Genomic DNA, 21,893 nt, shown 5'->3' with positions numbered 1-21,893 from the left:
GATATGGTCATGGCTGATCATCCAGAATCAGTACCCCGTTCCTGCTTTCCCCCCATATCACTTGATTCCGTTAACCCTAAGAGCTAAACCCAACTCTCTCTTGAAAACATCCAGTAAATTGGCCTCCACTGCCTTCTGTGGTAGGGAATTCCACAGATTCACAACTCTCTGGGTGAAAAAGTCTTTCCTCATTTCAGTCCTAAATGGCCTACCTCTTATTCTTAAACTGTGACCCATGGTTCCGGACTCCCCAAACATCGGGAAGATTTTTCCTGCTTCAAGCCTGTCCAATCCCTTAATAATTTAATATGTTTCTATAAGATCTCCTCTCATCCTTCTAAATCCCAATGAATATGCCCAGTCGATCCATTCTTTCATCATATGTATGTCCCGCCATCCCGGGAATTAACCTAGTGAACCTACGCTGCACTCCCTCAATAGCAAGAATGTCCTTCCTCAAATTAGGAGACCAAAACTGCACACAATATTCCAGACGTGGTCTCACCAGGGCCCTGTACAGCTACAGTAGGACTTCCTTGCTCTTATACTCAAATTCTCTCGCTAAGAAGGTTAAAAGTTTAAGAAGTTTGCTTTCGGCACTGCGTGCTGTACCTGCGTGCGTTCAGCATTGTATTATGAAACTAGAGATTGCAAGGGTTGTACAAAAGATACAATATGGAAACAGTCCCTCTTGCCCACCAGGTTCACATCAACCATCACGCTAATTCGAAGCCAATCTCATATTTCTATCCTGCCCCACAATTTTATCAACTGATTCTCCCACTCGCCTATTTTGACATGTAGCCAATTAAATAGCTAACCAATCTGCTGTGAAGATAGACACAAAATGCTGGAGTAACTCAGCGGGACTGGCAGCATCTCTGTAGAGAAGGAATGGGTGACTTCGGGTCGCGACCCTTCTTCAGACAGTAGTGTTCAGACTGAAGCAGACTTTAGAATGTGTGAGTGAACTACACTACCCAGAGGAAGCCCATGCAGTAGATGCTGCATACGCTTCGGTGGTGACTTTCCAGGCGAGTGACCAAAAACTGTGGTGATTCATGGAAACCTTGGGTGGGGCGCAAAGTCACCAGAGGTTTCCTTTCAGGTTTCCTAAGTGGGACAGGGGCATTAGGATGAGGTGGATTTTCTATGGTCAGAGGGTGGTGAATCTGTGGAATTCTTTGCCACAGAAGGTTGTGGAAGCCAAGTCAACGGATATTTTTAAGGCAGCGAGAGATAGATTCTTGATAAGTACGGGTGTCAGGGGTTATGGGGAGAAGGCAGGAGAATGGGGTTAGGAGGGAGAGATAGATCAGCCATGATTGAATGGTGGAGGAGACTTGATGGGCCGAATGGCCTGATTCTTCACCTATCACATGACAAGATATGAGATATTGAGGAAAAAGTTCCAAGCAAAGAAATAGTTATGGAACCCTGGATGTCAGATTAACGGAAGCGGAGTTGATCAGGGCCTTTACAAATGAATTGATGACACAGTAGAAGAGACATGATCAGTAGTGACTGATAGGCCATGTGGTGCTTGTGTCTGCCCACCGTTCCATGATATGATTGCTGATTTGATCTTGGCTTCGCCTCCATTTTAGTTGGCTGATCTCCATAACCTTTGAATCCACCATAGCTCAAGGTCACCATATCTACAGTGGTCAGTTGCAGCCTAAAATTGGTTCAGTGATTCAACCTCGGGCTTTCTTGGGTAGAGAATTCCAAAGATGCACAGCCTTCCAGAAGAAATAATTCTGCCTCATCCCAGACAGGTCCACGGATAGGACAGGTCTGGAGAGATATGGACAAATGTGGGCAGGTGGGACTAGTGTAGCTGAGGCATGTTGGTCTGTGTGGGCAAGTTGGGCCGAAGGTCCTGTCTCCACACTGTATCACTCTATGACTCCCATGATCGAAAGCATCATCTCAGCATCTGAGTCACCCTCAAGTCACTCCACAGCTTGAAAGCACATGAGGTATCAGCGATGTGCGTCTCTTGTAGAAGGCGGACATCAGCATTAAGGTCCTTAGCAGATCTTGAGATGTATTCATTCTTTGCCCTGGACATTTCTTCCACATTTAGACAATAGACAATAGGTGCATGAGTAGGCCATTCGGCCCTTCGAGCCAGCACCCGCCATTCAATGTGATCATGGCTGATCATCCCCAATCAGTACCCCGTTCCTGCCTTCTCCCCATATCCTCTGACTCCGCTATCTTTAAGAGCGCTATTTAGCTCTCTCTTGAGAGCATCCAGAGAACCTGCCTCCACCGCTCTCTGAGGCAGAGAATTCCACAGAATTCACAACTCTCTGTGAGAAAAAGTGTTTCCTCATCTCCGTTCTAAATGGCTTACCCCTTATTCTTAAACTGCGGCCCCTGGTTCTGGACTCCCCCAACATCGGGAACATGTTTCCTGCCTCTAGCATGTCCAAACCTTTAATAATCTTATATGTTTCAATAAGATTCCCTCTCATCCTTCTAAACTCCAGAGTGTACAAGCCCAGCCGCTCCATTCTCTCAGCATATGACAGTCCCGCCATCCTGGGAATTAACCTTGTAAACCTATGCTGCACTCCCTCAATAGCAAGAATGTCCATCCTCAAATTAGGGGACCAAAACGGCACACAATACTCCAGGTGTGGTCTCACTTAGGGCCCTGTACAACTGCAGAAAGACACTTTGCTCCTATACTCAACTCTAGCTGGTAGATGAGTAGAGATTTCCCGATGCTGGGAAGGGCCGTTTGGGTTACGAGTCACTAGTAGCATGTTCAAAAGTGACATCAAAACACTACATCTATTTGTTTGTGCACGTCGGCTTGATTGCATTAGTCAAAACAGGGTGGACCACGTGAAGATTGCAGTCTCTTCCGTTAAATCTCTGGAAGACTTTGACTCCAAGGCTGAGTGGCGCAGAGCCTGGAAAGATGCCAACACCAACAACGGAGAGGTCATCACAGACCCTACAGTGAAACCACCGGGTTTTGACCTCCATCGCAAGCAATGGCTAACCCTGAACAGAATCCGCTCCATCCATGCAAGAACAGCCCATCACCTGCATAAGTGGGGGATGACAGACAGCCCTGCTTGCGACTGCAGATATCCAGACCAGACCACCCCACACATCATGAATGATTACTCACTGAGGCTTTTCCCTGGTGGCATCAAAGCCATTCACCCAGTAACTGATGCTGTCCTGGCCTGGACGTCTACCCTTCATCTACAACTTTAGGCTGTGCATGCCATACGCAAGAAGAAGTCACTTCAGAATATTTTGCTTTCAATTAGAACACCTCTCATCCTTCTAAAGTCCAGTGGGACACAGAAAACCAGGAGACTGCAGATGCTGGAGTCGGGAGCAAGCAAAGAATTGACTGGAAGACCTCAGCAGGTCAGGCAGCATCTTTGCAGACAGACGGATGCTCAACATGTTGAGTTGAGGCCCCATTTCATGGCTGAGAGTGTAGAGGGGGGATAGTATAAATAAATGGGGGGGGGGGGGGGGGGGGGGGAGGTGGGAGCTGGCAGGTGCTATTTGGAACCAGGTGAGGAGAGGATCGATGGGCAGATGGAGTTAGGTAAGGGAGGGTGGAGGTAGAGACAGATCAGTATGTCATCAGTGGTGACAACAAAGGTCTCCTTGTTGCAAACCATTTCAAGGTTTCAAGGTCAGTTTATTGTCACATGTACCAGTTAAGGTACAGTGCAATTTTTGAGCTACCATTTCAACTCCCCTTCCCATTCCCGCACTGACCTTCCTGTCCTGGGTCTCGTCAATTGCCAGAGAGAGGTCACACATAGACAGGAGGAACAGCACCTCATATTCCGCTTGGGTAGCCTACAACCCTGTTCCAACCCCCCCCGCCCCCCCCCCCCAGCCTGGTCGATTCTTTCCCCCTGCCACACAGTTCCTATCCCTCCCCTTGTGTAGCTTCTCTCCCCCCCCCCACAATCAATTTGAAGAAGGGTCTTGACCCGAAACGTCACCTATCCATGTTCTCCAGGGATGCTACCTGACCTGCCGAGTTACTCCAGCACTTTGTGTCCTTTTATGTATTAACCAGCATCTGCAGTTCTTCGTTTCTACAACAGGCTACCAATCCTAAAATCTGATTAGTAAGAAAGATGATAAGTGGAACAAGATAAGGATGATGGTCAGATGGAACCAATGGGGAAGAGGATATGAGAGCCAATTGGTTGTGTATCAATTATGGGTAGATGGAGCTAGGTAGAAGGAGGGGGAGGGGGGAGGGGGGAATTGTTTAGCAGGTGTGGATGTTGTTTAGAGGGACAATCTAAAAAATGTGAGTAAGAAAACCTGGGTGGATCAGTAGGAGAGAGATAGAGAGAGAGAAACATGGTGTGCGGGCTACCTGAAAGTGCAACATTTAATATTTTACCATTAGTTTGTACACTAGCCGGCCAGAATATGAAGTGTCAATCTTCTTGTTTGCATTTGGCTTCAGTGAGAAGGTCGAGGATGAACTGTTTGTGTGGGCAGGGGAGTTGAAGCAACTGGGAGCTCAAGATGGGGTGGGAGATTACAACCTTCACGTGTTTCGACGAATGCAATCAACCCGGCGTGCACAATCAAATAAGATCAAATAGAACAAGTTGACCTAAAACTTTAGGCTGTGCGTGCCATATGCAAGAAGAAGAAGTAGTAGCTCAAGATTACCATATTGGACTGAGTGCAGGCACTTGGAAAAAGCGCATGCTCACTCTGGGATTTGTCTACAATGTAGAGAAAGCCACATCGCAAGCAACAAATGCAGGAGACAAGTTTGGAGGAGGTGCCTGTAAATCTCTGTTTCACTTGGGAGCTGTTTAGATCCCTAAAATCTGCCATTCATGTCTACCATTGGACTTTTACTCTTATTATTATCCGTAGTTTAGGGAAATAAGGATTGACAATAAATGTCGACATTGCCAGAAGTTTACTCACACAGTGAACTGTTAAACTTTTTCAGTGTCTATATAGTTTTGCTTGTGCATTACATTGTAATTTTTGTAGTTTACTTAAATTGTGTTTCTTTTTCCAAGGATTGTGCATACAGTGAGATAAAAAACCGACAGGTGCTTCAATACTTTTACCGGATTGCCAAAAGACGTAGATTTGACGTGGATAGGTACAACAGAATCAAGGAGGAGATAGCTGAGGTTAGGTATCATTAGATTCAAAGCATGAATTCGTTGATCCCATTCTACTCATCTTTCTATCGCTGGTGTCTTGGGCACAGCCACAGGTCAACTATCACTATCCTGTGCCTTCTCTTTGCTTTTCCTCCAGATTGTTGAATCCTCCAGATTGTTGAATCCTCCAGATTGTTGAATCGTCCAGATTGTTTACCAGCAAACAAGATGCTTATCATCCACAGTCAAAAATTTCAGATGATTCCACTTATATCCAAGCTTCCATTGAAACTTTGATCAAAGAAGTTGACCATGTTCCTTACTGAAGTACCCCGTGTAACTCGATTGTTGGCTTAGTCATAAGTTATAGGAGCAGAATTAGGCCATTCGGCCCATCAAGTCTACACTAGCCATTCAATCAGGGCTGATCTATCTTTCCATCCAAACTCCATTCTCCTGCCTTCTCCCTTGACACCCGTACTAATCAAGGCTCGATTGTAATAATGTACAGTCTTTCCGCTGACTGGATAGCATGCAACAAAAAGCTTTTCACTACATCAGCACATGTGGCAATAAACTAAACTAAACTTAACTAAACTAATCTAAATCGGCCAAATGTGAGCTATAAAAATGGTAGAATTATCACCAATTGCTCCTTATCACCCTCCGTCTTTAACATTCTCTTTTCTATACGTCTTTCTGACTACATTTAAGCAATGGGAAGAATAAACCAGGGCCTTCAGGTGTTAGTACAAATCTTGCCCTTTCCCATCATTTCCAATCCACTCCCTGTTCACTGTCTCCAGTTACATTAAACCAGTCAAAACATTTTCTCCGTGACCATGTATCCTATCAGAAAGAATGTATACTACTTCACCATCTGTTACGTTACCCATTTGTGTTCCTCAGTTGCTAAAAATGTATCCAAGCTTTGCTTATCTCCAGATATGATTATTTTTCTGGCCACGCTCCGACCTCAGATATGTAAACTTCAGTTCACTCAAAATTCTTTTGCTGGTATCCAATCCTATCTTGCTTGCTCATCCTTGTTGGATATTGGTTTCCATTGATTAACAGAATCCAAAAGTCTCCATCTCAAAATGTACAACTTTGTGTTTAATCTCCTCATTGCTTGCAATCTATATTCTATAGCCCTACAACCCATTTAGAAACATAGAAACATTAGGTGGAGGAGTAGGCCATTCGGCCCTTCAGGCCTGCACCGCCATTCAATATGATCATGGCTGATCATCCAACTCAGTATCCCGTACCTGCCTTCTCTCCATACCCTCTGATCCCCTTAGCCACAAGGGCCACATCTAACTCCCTCTTAAATATAGCCAATGAACTGGCCTCGACCACCCTCTGCGGCAGAGAGTTCCCGAGATTCACCACTCTCTGTGTGAAAAAAGTTCTTCTCATCTCCGTTTTAAAGGATTTCCCCCTTATCCTTAAACTGTGACCCCTTGTCCTGGACTTCCCCAACATCGGGAGCAATCTTCCAGCATCTAGCCTGTCCAACCCCTTAAGAATTTTGTAAGTTTCTATAAGATCCCCTCTCAATCTCCTATATTCTGGAGAGTATAAACCAAGTCTATCCACTCTTTCTTCATAAGACAGTCCTGACATCCCAGGAATCAGTCTGGTGAACCTTCTCTGCACTCCCTCTATGGCAATAATGTCCTTCCTCAGATTTGGAGACCAAAACTGTACGCAATACTCCAGGTGTGGTCTCACCAAGACCCTGTACAACTGCAGTAGAACCTCCCTGCTCCTATACTCAAATCATTTTGCTATGAAAGCTAACATACCATTCGCTTTCTTCACTGCCTGCTGCACCTGCATGCCTACTTTCAATGACTGGTGTACCATGACACCCAGGTCTCGCTGCATCTCCCCTTTTCCTAGTCGGCCACCATTTAGATAATAGTCTGCTTTCCTGTTTTTGCCACCAAAAATGGATAACCTCACATTTATCCACATTATACTGCATCTGCCAAACATTTGCCCACTCACCCAGCCTATCCAAGTCACCTTGCAGTCTCCTAGCATCCTCCTCACAGCTAACACTGCTCCCCTGCTTAGTGTAATCCGCAAACGTGGAGATATTGCTTTCAATTCCCTCACCCAGTTCATGAATATATTTTGTAAATAGCTGGGGTCCCAGCACTGAGCCTTGCGGTACCCCACTAGTCACTGCCTGCCATTGTGAAAAGGACCAGTTTACTGCTACTCTTTGCTTCCTGTTTGCCAGCCAGTTCTCTATCCACATCAATACTGAACCCCCAATGCCGTGTACTTAAGTTTGTATACTAATCTCTTATGTGGGACCTTGTCGAAAGCCTTCTGGAAGTCCAGATACACCACATCCACTGGTTCTCCCCTATCCACGCTACTAGTTACATCCTCGAAAAATTCTATAAGATTCGTCAGACATGATTTACCTTTCGTAAATCCATGCTGACTTTGTCCAATGATTTCACCACTTTCCAAATGTGCTGCTATCCCATCTTTAATAACTGACTCTAGCAGTTTCCCCACTACCGATGTTAGACTAACTGGTCTGTAATTCCCCGTTTTCTCTCTCCCTCCCTTCTTAAAAAGTGGGGTTACGTTTGCTATCCGCCAATCCTCAGGAACTACTCCAGAATCTAAAGAGTTTTGAAAGATTATTACTAATGCATCCACTATTTCTGGAGCTACTTCCTTAAGTACTCTGGGATGCAGCCTATCTGGCCCTGGGGATTTATCGGCCTTTAATCCATTCAATTTACCCATCACCACTTCCCGGCTAACCTGGATTTCACTCAATTCCTCCAACTCCTTTGATCCGCGGTCCCCTGCTATTTCCGGCAAATTATTTATGTCTTCCTTAGTGAAGATGGAACCAAAGTAGTTATTCAATTGGTCCGCCATATCCTTGTTCCCCATGATCAACTCACCTGTTTCTGACTGCAAGGGACCTACATTTGTTTTAACTAATCTATTTCTTTTCACATATCTTTTCACAAATCACATATTTAAAACATTTCTTCCTACAATGGCCTCTCGACTTCACTTTCCCACCATTCCCTTTGACTGTCTAGGCTGCGTGGCCCAGAATTTGCCAATCCATCACTTCCACCCCAATCTTCCCTTCCTCCGCAAGGCACAAACTTCTTTTGTCAAACATCCCAGTTTCTTCGCCTTTTCGCATGGCATCTGTCTCTGATTGTCAATGTTGTTGATTGAAATGTGCAATATTGATGCAAGTTATTGCTGATCCCAATGTCTTTACCTCGCAGGTGGAACATGATCTCGGACGTCTGAGGAATCCTTTACATTTGCAACTTCCAATCGAACACTTAAACAGCAAAGTTTAAAAATCTACAACTGATGTAGGTGTAAATTGGGACAGTTTTATAACGTTAACCTCTTTGTCACCAGGTATCCAAAATCCAATCACCACCTGCAGCTATTGTTCACAGACTGTTCTCTTCACATTTGATTTTAATTAGTTCCTATCAGTGGACACATTCTGTATCAGACATAATCTTTCAAGTTTCTCTACACTGAGAGCTAATTTTCTTTTTGATAAAATATGCAGTGCACCAACGTATATGAGCAATGGGTCAATTTACTTCCTGGAAGTAAGCAGAAATGATAACTAGAACCTATAGTTTGGTTTCAGAGTATGATTTTACATGTGGTGCGCACCATCTTCCCATGCCACCTGTCGATCCTCGCTCGTTGGAGCCCGCTGAGAAGCAGTGTCAGCGTGAAGTGTCGTACTTGGTCAGTGCCACCGCTTTCCGAGCCCCCACTCCCTCATCAAGCTTGAAGAAGGGCCTCGACCCGAAACATCACCCACTCCTTCTCTCCAGAGATGCTGCCTGTCCAGCTGAGTTGCACCAGCTTTTTGTGGCTATCTTCAGTTTAAACCAGCACCTGCAGTTCCGCCCTACACACACTGAAGTTTGGGATCGGTTTGCTGCAAATGCAGTTTTTTAATATCAGACCTTAACTAGAAAGCAATACATTTTAATAGAGCGATATGCAGTGTTGTAAAGATAACGACAGCGACTCTATACAATCTTTCTTTACCAGCTGAGCATGATCACATGAGGTTAATTGTCTTAAAAGGTTAGGTGTTTGTTTGAGAGGGAAGTAACAACAATAAATGGACGTATTCATGAGCTTTGTGACAGACTATATCACAGAAAATATCTGACGAGTTGAAGTATGATTCGGGGAATTTTGGTTATTAATTTAAATTAAAACCTACGATTAACCAGTGGTGCAATGTCATCCTTAATTGTACTCATGGATTACAATTCCCATGGGATATGAACATCTGGTTAGGATGTCTATCTGTTGTGTTATGCGGAGGGAAAGCACCTTAGAACGGTACTTTAATTGGGGGTTGCATATATCATACGCCACGACTTTGAGAAGAACTGGGGAACCCACAGTAGGTAGAACTTAAAATATGTCTTTATGCGTTGCATGTTTGAATGCGCAGGAAATTAAATGAAAAGTTGACTTGGATCTATCATTAGTAAGAGGCAAAAATAATGAAGAAAGTGCATTTTTAATTTAGATTTTTGTCTTTATCCAGGTTTGAACAGTGCTGACAACTTGAGACCATTCTTCCACATTAATGCCAAAGAATGCACTTAATTACTATTTATGGAAGAAAAATACCATCAGAATGGTCACAGCACATGCCATATGAAATGATGAGAAAGCACATCATAAATTCTCCTGTTTAAAATTATCCTTTTCATCCCCCCTTTGAAGCGAAAACAATGGCTGAGGCATCTTTTTATAATTTGTTTTAGTAGCTTTAGGGCAAGTACCCTCTCTCTGATCTCTAACAAGTCCCCACTTGGAAAGAGACAAGTTTGACATTTTCTCTTTGATGCTGTTTCTGGTTTCTGTAAAACTTGGTTTAATTTAGTAAATTGTAAGTTTCCTGTTTGTCACAGCCAACACACACATGTCTTGTGTACTTGCCATTATTAAGGGCCTGTCCCACTTGGGCGTCATTTAGGCGTCACGATGCGCGCATGGTGTGCATTACGCCGCATAGTGACGTAGGCACTGACGTGCGGTCGCGCGCGGCGCCCCAGAATTTTGGGATTCACAAAATCTTCATGCACCACCTGCGTGACGCGCAATTGACGCCCAAGTGGGACAGGCCTTTAATTGTCCTGTTTTCCTCATTCTGCTTTCCGTTTTGAAGATATGTTTGCTGTTAATAATCAAACAATAATATCTCTCTCACTCAGTATCTCTTGACATCTATCTCTTTCTTTCAGAGTTCTTGACCAAGTAACGCTTACTTTTATATTTTAAGCAGTAGATTGGGGTATCGGCTTTTCTTTCCAGGAAAGCAGGGGTTGGATGTTTGAGAAAGCTTTCCGATTCATTTTTCAGGAAAAAAAAAGGCTCATCTGAATCAGAAATACAAATAAAACTTGCCAGTGCTATTATTCCACAATACTGGAAGGTAATGAGGATATGTTTGATACATGTTTATTAAAGTTTATCAGTTTCTTAATACTTTGAAATGCATTGAAATAAAGATGACGTTATAGCAGTAAAATCATTGTGTGGGTTTCATTGCTGGAACTTCGTATTATTGGAAATAGAAAGAAACTTAATAAAAGTGATAATTTTGCACTGTCTTGGTGGGATATGGCGTTGGTGGGAGATTACACTCTTTTGGATATGGTGTATATTAACTACAGACACTTATATCCTAAGCAGTATCCAGGGATATACCATTGAATTGTGCAAAAGGGGTAATGGGTAAACCCAACACGATTGGCTGGAATACATTGTACTATATATTCAGTACAAAATGGGAACTGGTAACTGCTAAAGGACTGATTTCTAAAGGCTACTCCATGGCTAGCATCGACCTAAAAGATGCTTACTATTCAGTGCCTACACGGATGGGGCAGCTCTGGCAGTATAGAGCTCTACCAAATACATAATCATATGATCATACTAATTGTGGGCATAACTTTGGAGTTGGCCTAACTAGCTGTAACAGCCACCATACAATTGGGTGAAAACTGGGGTTATCATCCATCCAGTTAAATCTAAACCAACATAATGGATTATTTGGGGTTCACTATTGACAGCTCACACGTCGGTGACTTTACCAAAGGACAAGGCTACAGTCTTAACTGAGGCCTGCAACAACCCCACTGACATCAGTGAACCAGATTGGTAGCAAGTATCATTGGCATATAGTGTCTGCCTTTCCAGCCACACAATTTGGACCTTTGTATTACCAAAAATCTACAAAGGGCAAAATATAAACACTCCAAGTTAATACTGGTAATTTCGACAGACCAATAAGCCACCAATCAAAGCTTATGGAATTAAAATGGTGGAGGGATAACATTCGGCATTGTTCCAACCCTATCGTTATCAGCAAACCCTTAGTGGTGCTACAAACTGATGTCAGTGCGCTTGGTTGGGGTACTACCAATTTCCATCTCCATATGTGGAGGTAGATGAAAGGCACAGGAGGCATCATTATCACAGGCATAAACTACCTGGAAATGTGGGGTGCGTTCTATGGCCTAACGTCATACTGCTCTGGGATAAATCACCAGCATGTTAGACTACAAAGTGACAATCTGACTAATACAATTTGGTAATGGTGTATCCAGAGAAATATTGGAATATCAGCTACTTACCTACCAGGTAACCCAAAATTCAGTGACAGACATCAGGTCACGCAAATTCAATAAAATAAGACTTAATCACCAGTTACCAAACTGTTTCTTGGGAACCAGACCCTGGGACAGCAGGGACAGATGCTTTTCACTGCATTGAGGGGGCAATTGTTTATCTATGCATTCTCTCCTTTTCTGCATCATCAGTCGGGTATTACGAAAAATACAACAAGACTCAGCGTCTGTTAATTGGTAGTGCCAATTGGCCTACTTAACCATGGTTCCCTGTGATACTCAACATGGGGTTTAACCATGCATCACCATCCTGAAACAACCAGATTATTGGTTCATCCTGTAACAGGGGAACCCATCCATGTCAAAAACAACAAACCTATCAATTTGTAGAGTCTAAAGAAACCTCTACTGCAACTGGGACTGGCGGACCGAACATTGAACATTATCTCAGCGGGCCACAGACAGTCCACCAAAAACTATATCTGGTATACATCAGGAAATGGGAGATATATTGTCACAGAAACAACATCACCTACAGTTGATGAACATAACGTTGGTTCTCGAATTCCTGGCAGGCCTCCATTATGATGAGGGGCTCAGTTACAGTGCCATTAACTGCGCCAGAAGTGCCCTATCAACATATCTATGGCGAGGATCAGAGCATCATTCTGTTGGGACTCACCCCTGGTAACCAAACTTATGAGGGGAATTTTTAATATCTATCCCCCAAGAACCAGGTACTCTCTAAATGGGATATGAGTATTGCCCTAACGTTGCTAAGGAATTGGTCTCCAGCAACAGCTCTGTCCCTGCATAAGACTGACGCACAAAACAGTCATGCTGATGGCTTTGGTCACGGCACTAAGGGTACAGTTGTACATAAGTTAAGGCTGGACTATATGACTTCTTCAACAGGAATATAACGTTTCATATTACGAATTAGTCAAACAGAACAGACCGGGATCATCAGGCCTCAAAATAGAATTTAGGGATTACCCTACAGATATCGTCTCTGTATAATAAGACAATTATTGTTCTATATGGAGAACACCAAAAACATCCAAGGCTATGAGATGGCACTACTAATCAGCCACAAACAAACCCACAAAAAAGTGTCGGTTCAAACTATTTTCAGATGGCTGAAACAGGTTTTAACAACAGCTGGGGTGGACACTAACATATTCAAATCTTATTCCACCAGGGCTGCAACTACATCGGCAGCTATGGAGTTGGATGTACCAATGAACCAAATTCTCGAGACAGCAGGATGGATCAGGGGAAAATGTTCCAACTATTCTACCACAAACCAGTAGTTAAACTGGAACTTTGCAGAGCAAAGCCAATTTTAAGTTCTGTAATATAATTTCACCCCATAAATAGGGGCTATAATTTGTTGTTAACAATTTATCATGGATTTTAATGTTGGATTCATGTCTAAACATGTCAACACAATTCCTCCCACAGTCAATTAAGGCAGATGTGATGCATGGACTCGTTTCCACGGCATGAAATCACAGAGCTTTGAAATCTTCACGTAGTCACTCACGTGACTCCGAAGTAAAATAGTAAGATTAAACGAGAACTTACCAGTTCGAAGTTTGATCGTTATTTTATGAGGAGTACGTTGAGGGAATATGTGCCCTCCGCTCCCACCCTTGATCATATACTCAACTGGTATTTTCTTCTCTAATCTTACTATGTTCAGTCATTACAGTTATCTGTGATTTCACACCGCTGCTTTGAAGAATGACATGCATGCGCCCTGGCAGGGTTCTTCACGTATTCCCTCAACGTACTCATAAAATAACGATCAAACTTCATAGAAACATAGAAATTAGGTGCAGGAGTAGGCCATTCGGCCCTTCGAGCCTGCACCGCCATTCAATATGATCATGGCTGATCATCCAACTCAGTATCCCGTACCTGCCTTCTCTCCATACCCCCTGATCCCCTTAGCCACAAGGGCCACATCTAACTCCCTCTTAAATATAGCCAATGAACTGGCCTCAACTACCCTCTGTGGCAGAGAGTTCCAGAACTGGTAAGTTCCAGAACAGAGAGTTCTTCGAACTGGTAAGTTCTCGTTTAATCTTACCATTCTTTCCTAGTCACAAAAGACTTTAGTGGATAGGTCGCAAGCTGTGCTTGTGCTCCTTGGAACAGAGGAGGTTGGATAGCAGAGAGTTTAATATAATTAAGTTTATAGAGAGTAGATCAAAACTATTTCCTTGGAGAGTAAAAAACTAATAGGGGGTATAGATTGAAGGTGATTAGGGTATATTTTGTTCACACTAGTTATATGTTGTACCACTTTCTCATCCATTTCCTACACTCTATGGGCAATCTACAGAGGCCAATTAATCAACAAACCTTCTTATTATAAAAATCCTCCAGTCCTGGTAACATCCATGCAAATCTTTTCTGCATCCTCTCCAGCTCAATGACATATTTCCAATAGCTGGGTGACCAGAACCGACTGACGGAATGGTGGAAGCTGAGTTGCTGACATATAAATATCTAGATTAACATTGAATTGCCTTGGCACAGAAGGCTATTGATCTAGTATTAGAAGATAGGATTAATACAAAGGAAGACACAAAATGCTGGAGTGACTTATAGGTCGTGGGCCGAACATCGAAAAAGCGCCTAGAATTTAACTTTTGTGGCCCATGTCTGGTATCTACATGAAATTTGGCACATATTTAAAGAAATATATCATTTTGTAACTCGTCAGTGCCAAAAGTTGCACACTAATTATTTAAGATTATTAGAACATTTATTAGAAAAAGCAACAGTGCTCTTGTGCTGAATAACAGGTAGCTTAATATTACTCTATGGGAGCTGGATTCCATGCTGCGGGCTGTTTACTTCCTGGCTCAGGGAGATCACATAACGAGGGGGGGGGAGGGAGAGAGAGAGCCTCGGGACAGAGCAGCCAGCCTTCCGCCCAGTAGCTACCCGCGAACCACCACCTCCACTGGTTGCGCCTGTGCCGAAGGACTGTGGCTGGCGGGCGGGCCGGCAGAAGGCGCTGAGGCGGCGGCCGGTTCCGCTGTTCGGTCCCGGCGGCCGCTCCCGGCACCGAGCTGCTTCCCTCCCCCAGTCACAATGCGGTGGCTCCGCGCCTGGCGCGCCGCGGCAGCAGTGAGTGAGTGAGTTGCTGGCATGATCCCCGACCCCCTCCTTCTCAACGCTCCTGCCCTCCCCGCAACTTTACCCCTGGTGGCCCAGCCAAGTTTGCTACTTTGTGCAGCCCAGGCTGTGCTGACCCAGGCCAGACTCCCCACACGCTGTGGAAAGGAACTCTCCATCAACTCGTTGGAAAGCTCGGGTGGCTGCGAGCGGCCGCTGGGACCGGACAGCGGAACTGGTGGAGGTGGTGGTTGGCGGGTAGTTACTGGGCGGAAGGCTGCCTCCTCCGTCCCAGGCTCTCTCTCTCTCACCCTCCCGTTATGTGATCTCCCTTAGACAGAAAAATAAATAGACCGCCGCACGGAATCCAGCTCCTCATAGAGCATTATCCAGCTCCCTAGAGCAATATCCAGCTCCCTAGAGCAATATGTTGTTGAAGTAAGACTAAAATGTGTTTTGTTCTTTGAAGTGGGATTGGCACGTTTATTGAGTCATAAACCAGAAATACACCAACAGATGGTTAAAAATTGAGTTGATAAAAAAAATAATGTAACATCTTGTTCCAGACTCAACAGCTAATGGAAGTTTATAAACTCAGTAACACTTAATTTTACACACTAAACAGCAAAAGTAGACTGTATATAATCATTTATTTTCCCCATCTTTTGGTTTAGATTTTATTGGTGGGTATGTCATGAATGGCTAGTTTACAAACAGAAACATTGCATTTTTATTTGTTTATGGACAATAGGTGCAGGAGTAGGCCCTTCGGCCTTTCGAGCCAGCACCGCCATTCAATGTGATCATGGCTGATCATCCCCAATCAGTACCCCGTTCCTGCCTTCTCCCCATATCCCCTGACTCCGCTATTTTTAAGAGCCCTATCTAGCTCTCTCTTGAAAGCATCCAGAGAACCTGCCTCTACCGCCCTCTGAAGCAGAGAATTCCACAGACTCACCACTCTGTGAGAAAAAGTGTTTCCTCGTCTCCGTTCTAAATGGCTTACTCCTTATTCTTAAACTGCGGCCACTGGTTCTGGACTTCCCCAACATCGGGAACATGTTTCCTGCCTCTAGTGTGTCCAAGCCCTTAACAATCTTATATGTTTCAATGAGATGCCCTCTCATCCTTCTAAACTCCAGAGTGTACAAGCCTAGCCGTTCCATTCTCTCAGCATATGACAGTCCAGCCATCCCGGGAATTAACCTTGTAAACCTACGCTGCACTGCCTCAATAGCAAGAATGTCCTCCTCAAATTAAGGTACCAAAACTGCACACAATACTCCAAGTGTAGTCTCACTAGGGCTCTGGACAACTGCAGAAGGACCTCTTTGTTCCTATATTCGATTCCTCTTGTTATAAAGGCCAACATGCCATTCGCTTTCTTCACTGCCTGCTGTACCTGCATGCTTACTTTCATAGACTGATGTGCAAGGACCCCCAGATACCGTTGTACTTCCCCTTATCCTAATTTTACGCCATTTAGATAGTAATCTGCCTTCCTGTTTTTGCTACCGAAGTGTATAACCTTACATTTATCCGCATTAAACTTCATCTGCCATGCATCTGCCCACTCCCCCTACCTGTCCAAGTCACCCTGCATTCTCATAGCATCCTCCTCACAGTTCACATTGCCACCCAGCTACATGTCATCTCCAAATTTGCTAATGCTACTTTGAATCCCTTCATCCAATCATTGATGTATATTGTAAATAGCTGCGGTCCTAGCACCGAGCCTAGCGGTACCCCACTAGTCACTGCCTGCCATTCTGTAAGGGACCCGTTAATCCCTACTCTTTGTTTCCTGTCTGCCAACCACTTCTCTATCCATGTCAGCACTCTACCCCCAATACCATGTGCCCTAATTTTGCCCACTAATCTCCTATGAGGGACCTTATCAAATGCTTTCTGAAAGTTCAGGTACACTACTTCCACTGGCTCTCCCTTGTCCATTTTCCGAGTTACATCTTCAAAAAATTCCAGAAGATTAGTCAAGCATGATTTCCCCTTTATAAATCCATGCTGACTCGGACCGATTCTGTTACTGCTATCCAAATGTGCGGCTATCTCATCTTTTATAATCGACTCCAGCATCTTCCCCACCACCGATGTCAGGCTAACTGGTCTATAATTCCCCGTTTTCTCTCTCCCGCCTTTCTTAAAAAGTGGGATAACATTAGCTACCCTCCAATCCACAGGAACTGATCCTGAGTCTATAGAACATTGGAAAATTATCACCAATGCATCCACGATTTCTAGAGCCACTTCCTTAAGTACCATGGGACGCAGACCATCACGCCCTGGGGATTTATCAGCCTTCAGTCCCATCAGTCTATCCAACACCATTTCCTGCCTGATGTGGATTTCCTTAAGTTCCTCTGTCACCCCAGATCCTCTGGCCACTACTATATCAAGAAGATTGTTAGTGAAGACAGATCCAGAGTACCTGTTCAACTCATTTGCCATTTCCTTGTTCCCCATAATAAATTCACCTTTTTCAGTCTTCAAGCATCCAACTTTGGTCTTAACTAATTTTTTCCTCTTCACATACCTAAAGAAGCTTTTACTATCCTGCTTTATATTCAATGTAGCAGCAGCGGCCGCGACAGCTGCTTCACCTCCTCCTCCTCCTGCATCCCGCCCGCGCTGATAGCGACTGCTGCTTGCCACTCTGCCAATGGCGATAACCGCTTTCAAGAAGAATGGGGGGATCAGTCTGAAGAAGGGTCTCGACCTGAAACGTTGCATATTTCCTTCGCTCCATAGATGCTGCCTCACCCGCTGAGTTTCTCTAGCATTTTTGGTCTATCCCCATTTATCCTGTGCTGATCTCCCCCATTCATCCTGTGCTGATCTCCCCCGCATCCATCCTGTACTGATCTCCCCATCCATTCTGCACAGATCCCCCCCATCCATCCCATACCGATCCCCCCATTCAACCCCACTGACATCCCCTGCGTTCTCCCCTCACAATTTTACCTACTCCAACCAACTCACACTAATTCCCCTGCCTCAATCCATCCATTCTGCACTGATTGCCTTCACAACCCCCCCTCCCCCCCCCCCCCCCCCCCCCCCGCCCCTATCCATCCCCCCCACTGATTCCCCCCCCCCCCCCCCCCCCCCCCCCCCCCCCCCCGACCCTATTGTGCTGTAAATGTCTTCAGAGCGAACATTGACTATGTTTGATAACGGAATGCAATCAAATGTGTTTATATTCCCAGTGTTATTATTTGTTTTTAATCCATAAAGATGGATTAATTAAATTGTGAACACGTGAAACATTAAAATCGCAGTGTTCGATTGTCACTGCTACCGTTGACACGTTATTACAGAATTCATTTTAATGGCAAATCAATCCTCTTAATATGGAGTATCAGTACTGTAGTTATTTAACGAACAACATTCACAACAGAGTCTGAAGAAGGGTTTCGGCCCAAAACGTTGCCTATTTCCTTCGCTCCATAGATACTGCTGCACCCGCTGAGTTTCTCCAGCACTTTTTTCTACCTCTTATTCACAACTATACGTTGGATTTATCCTGGTTTTACTTCTACAGTCGGTCATATACATCACAAACTTGGCCAGGAGATATTTCAGTTGAAAATTTAACATTAATTCTGAAGTGGGAATGATGGAAACAGCATTTATCAATAATTTTTTTTTAAATCTGGATATCTTCATTGCTGTTCACAACACATACATCTAATCTGAATGTCTGGTAATGTGGTGTTTTGATACCTTTAAACATATTACCAAAAGAACATTTGCTGCATTTATGTCCTTTGTGCATCTCTTGTCAGTTAGTGTAATGTTTAACCTGTCAGATGGGTGAAGTCTGTTTTAACAGCTATTTTCATAAAAATGCCTTTAGAAATTTGCAACCTGTATATTTTGTTGTGGATAAATTATGTGGGAAGCGAGAGTGTTTCTGTACCAATAGCAATAACGACCCATGCTATGGTCATGTCATGATAATTTTCAGTCCTTTATAGAAAACATGCTTGCATCAATCTGTAGTGTGCATGGTTAAGCATATATGTTACCATGGTCCAGGATTTATTGACACAGGTTGATCATACGCTGAATAATCCAACCACATTTTTGTTTGGAAGTGGAAAGAAATAATAGAAATTGCATTAATTGCAATGTGTAAAAAGAGTTGAGATACTGTATTATAATTTTGCTGCATGTCATTGTGGTATATATCATGTCTTGATTGGTGAATATGTTTAGTTTGTGACTTTATTTGAAGCAGAAATAATATGCGAATGCTTCCTTGAGCATAATTCCGACTGGTAACTATGCACTTTGTCCGAGCACATTATCGCACGCGTCATGCAAGCCGTCTTAAATGACCACCTAAACTGTCATTTGGCAACCTAAAAAGCTGCCTAGGTTGCCCGGCTGGCAACAGTGAAAACGTTAAGTGAGTGCCCTAAAAATACAGGTAGATATGGGATGTGGGTCACAAAATGAAACGAAAAATCAGCTCGGTCCACAGTCTATTAATACAAATGCATGCTCACTGGCCAGTGTGGACAAGGTGGGTTGATTGTCCACTGTGTAACCATGACCAGGAGCGTCCATAGAGGAGATGAAGCAAAGATTCATGAAGAATGACCTATTTGTCCAGGAGGATAGGCTACGTAGATGAGTACCTGTGTTCAATGGAGAATGAGACGTTAACTAATTGAAACCTCATCTTTTTAACAAGACTCAACAGGCTCGACACTTCCTTGGCTGAAGTCTAGAACCTGGATTCACTGTCTCAAAACAAGGAATTTTCTTCACTGAGGGTGGGATCTTTGGAATTCTCCTTCAGTCATTGTTTATTCAAAATGGAGATGGTTGGATTTCTGGGCATTAAGAGAATCAAGGGATTACGGGAATCGTGCAGAAAAATAGGGATTGATGACCTTGGGGAATCGATAGGGATCGACCTTGATGAATAGCAATTAAGCATAATGGGGCCTGAGTGGTTTGCTTGTTTCTTTGTTACAATTCGCAATGGTGGCTTGTGCCAATGAACTATAAACCCGAGTGAAGCAATTCGGTCCACCAAGTCTACTCCGCCATTCAATCATGGCTAATCTATCTTCCCCTCTTAACCCCCTTCTCCCCATAACCTTGATAACCGTACTAATCAAGAATCTATCTCTGCCTTTAAAATATCCTCTAACGGCCTCCACAGCCGTCTGTGGCAATGAATTCCGCAGATTCACCACCCTCTGACTGAAGAAATACCTCCTCATCTCCTTTCTAAAGGATCGTCTTTTTATTCTGAGGCTCTGACCTCCGGCCCTAGACTCTCCCACTAGTGGAAACATCCTCTCCGCTTTTGATTTGTAGTTTGTTTTAAAAGATGCAACTGTGATTGAGTATCAAAGATGATTGATCCATCGTTTATTTAAAATTGTTCAAGATTATACACGTGAAACACACCAACATTCACAATATGTCTGACTTGCAACTAAACAAAAATACACAATACACTTCATATTAATTCCAAGTTCACTTACTTTAAAATTGGTTTCAAGGCTTTAGCTTCCTCACAAATGTTTACAAAGAGTAAGGAAAAATTAATGTAGGACAGAAAGGTTGCCTGAGATCCTGTACCAGAATGGTTCCCTAACCAGCAAAACTCACACCAAGGTAAAGTCACATACGTGACCAAATTAGTTGATTCGTGCTGCACTCAAGAGTATTGGAGGGAAGAAAATAACATGAGCACCAGTACTAAAAGCCCCAGGTCTGAAAAGAATATAACTAGAAAAACACCTTTTCTTAATTAAAAAAAAACCCTTAGTTCCTTTTTTAAATGAACTTATTTAACATAGAATGTTGCCTGGGTTTCAGCAACTAAGTTACAGAGAAAGGTTGAACAAGTTAGGGCTTTATTCTTTGGAGCGCAGAAGGTTAAGGGAGGACTTGATAGAGGTCTTTAAAATGATGAGAGGGATAGACAGAGTTGACGTGGATAAGCTTTTCCCACTGAGAGGAGGGAAGATGCAAACAAGGGGACATGACTTGAGAATTAAGGGACAGAAGTTTAGGGGTAACATGAGGGGGAACTTCTTTACTCAGAGAGTGGTGGCTGTGTGGAATGAGCTTCCAGTGAAGGTGGTGGAGGCAGGTTCGTTTTTATCATTTAAAAATAAATTGGAAAGTTATATGGACGAGAAAGTAGTGGAGTGTTATGGTCTGAGCGCAGGTATATGGGACTAGGGGAAAATACGTGTTCGGCACGGACTAGAAGGGTCAAGATGGCCTGTTTCCGTGCTGTAATTGTTATATGGTTATAAGTACATGTGGACCCTACATGACCATATCAAAAGCTTGAAGTTGACAAAAAATGCCGGATAAACTCAGCGGTGAGGCAACATCTGTGGAGAAAAGAAGTAGGCGATGTTTTGGGTCGAGACCCTTCTTCAGACTGAAGGCCGCTGCCACCGACCTTCACTGACTCACTGATACCGCCGACCCCCACGACCTCAATATTCCTTTTCTCCATAGATGCTGCCTCACCCGCTGAGTTTCACCAGCATTTTTTGGCTACTTTTGATTTTTCCAGCATCAGCAGTTCCTTCTTATACATATCAAAAGCTGGTATTTTATTGCCCTTCATAAGTATGGAAGACTTCTTATAAAGTTAATTGGAGCATATGAACCATTTGAGCAACACACTAACCAAGTTTAATCAAAAGGGTAGAACCATGTGATTTTGATTTTTTATTTAAAGTTGCACATAATTCCAGATATAAACTCTTAACAATTGGACAGAAGAGTAAGATAACCTTTGGTTAACCAATTATGTAAACGATATTTTATGATTGTACAGTAAAGCATTTACCATTATGGCCAAAATGTACAATTTGACAATGCTAGTTTTGCTGCTCACTGCTCAATGTTTAGAGTTGAACTTCCAATA

The 21,893-nt window shown here is 43.5% G+C and overlaps 1 protein-coding gene across 1 annotated transcript in view; it reads left to right on the top strand.

Moving 5' to 3' along the window:
- Positions 1-10,728, top strand: part of LOC129702676 (calcium uniporter regulatory subunit MCUb, mitochondrial-like) — a 60,573-nt gene extending 49,845 nt beyond the window's left edge. The window contains 3 exon segments of the mRNA XM_055644579.1: positions 5,052-5,168; positions 8,426-8,518; positions 9,739-10,728. Of these exon segments, the coding sequence (XP_055500554.1) occupies positions 5,052-5,168; positions 8,426-8,503 (195 nt within the window). The 3' untranslated portion in view covers positions 8,504-8,518; positions 9,739-10,728.
- The last annotated feature ends 11,165 nt before the right edge of the window (positions 10,729-21,893 follow it).

Source organism: Leucoraja erinacea, chromosome 1 (genome assembly GCF_028641065.1).
Source record: "Leucoraja erinacea ecotype New England chromosome 1, Leri_hhj_1, whole genome shotgun sequence".
NCBI lineage: Eukaryota > Metazoa > Chordata > Chondrichthyes > Rajiformes > Rajidae > Leucoraja > Leucoraja erinaceus.
Note: the sequence above shows the minus strand (reverse complement) of the source record. Positions and strands in the feature narration are given on the sequence as shown.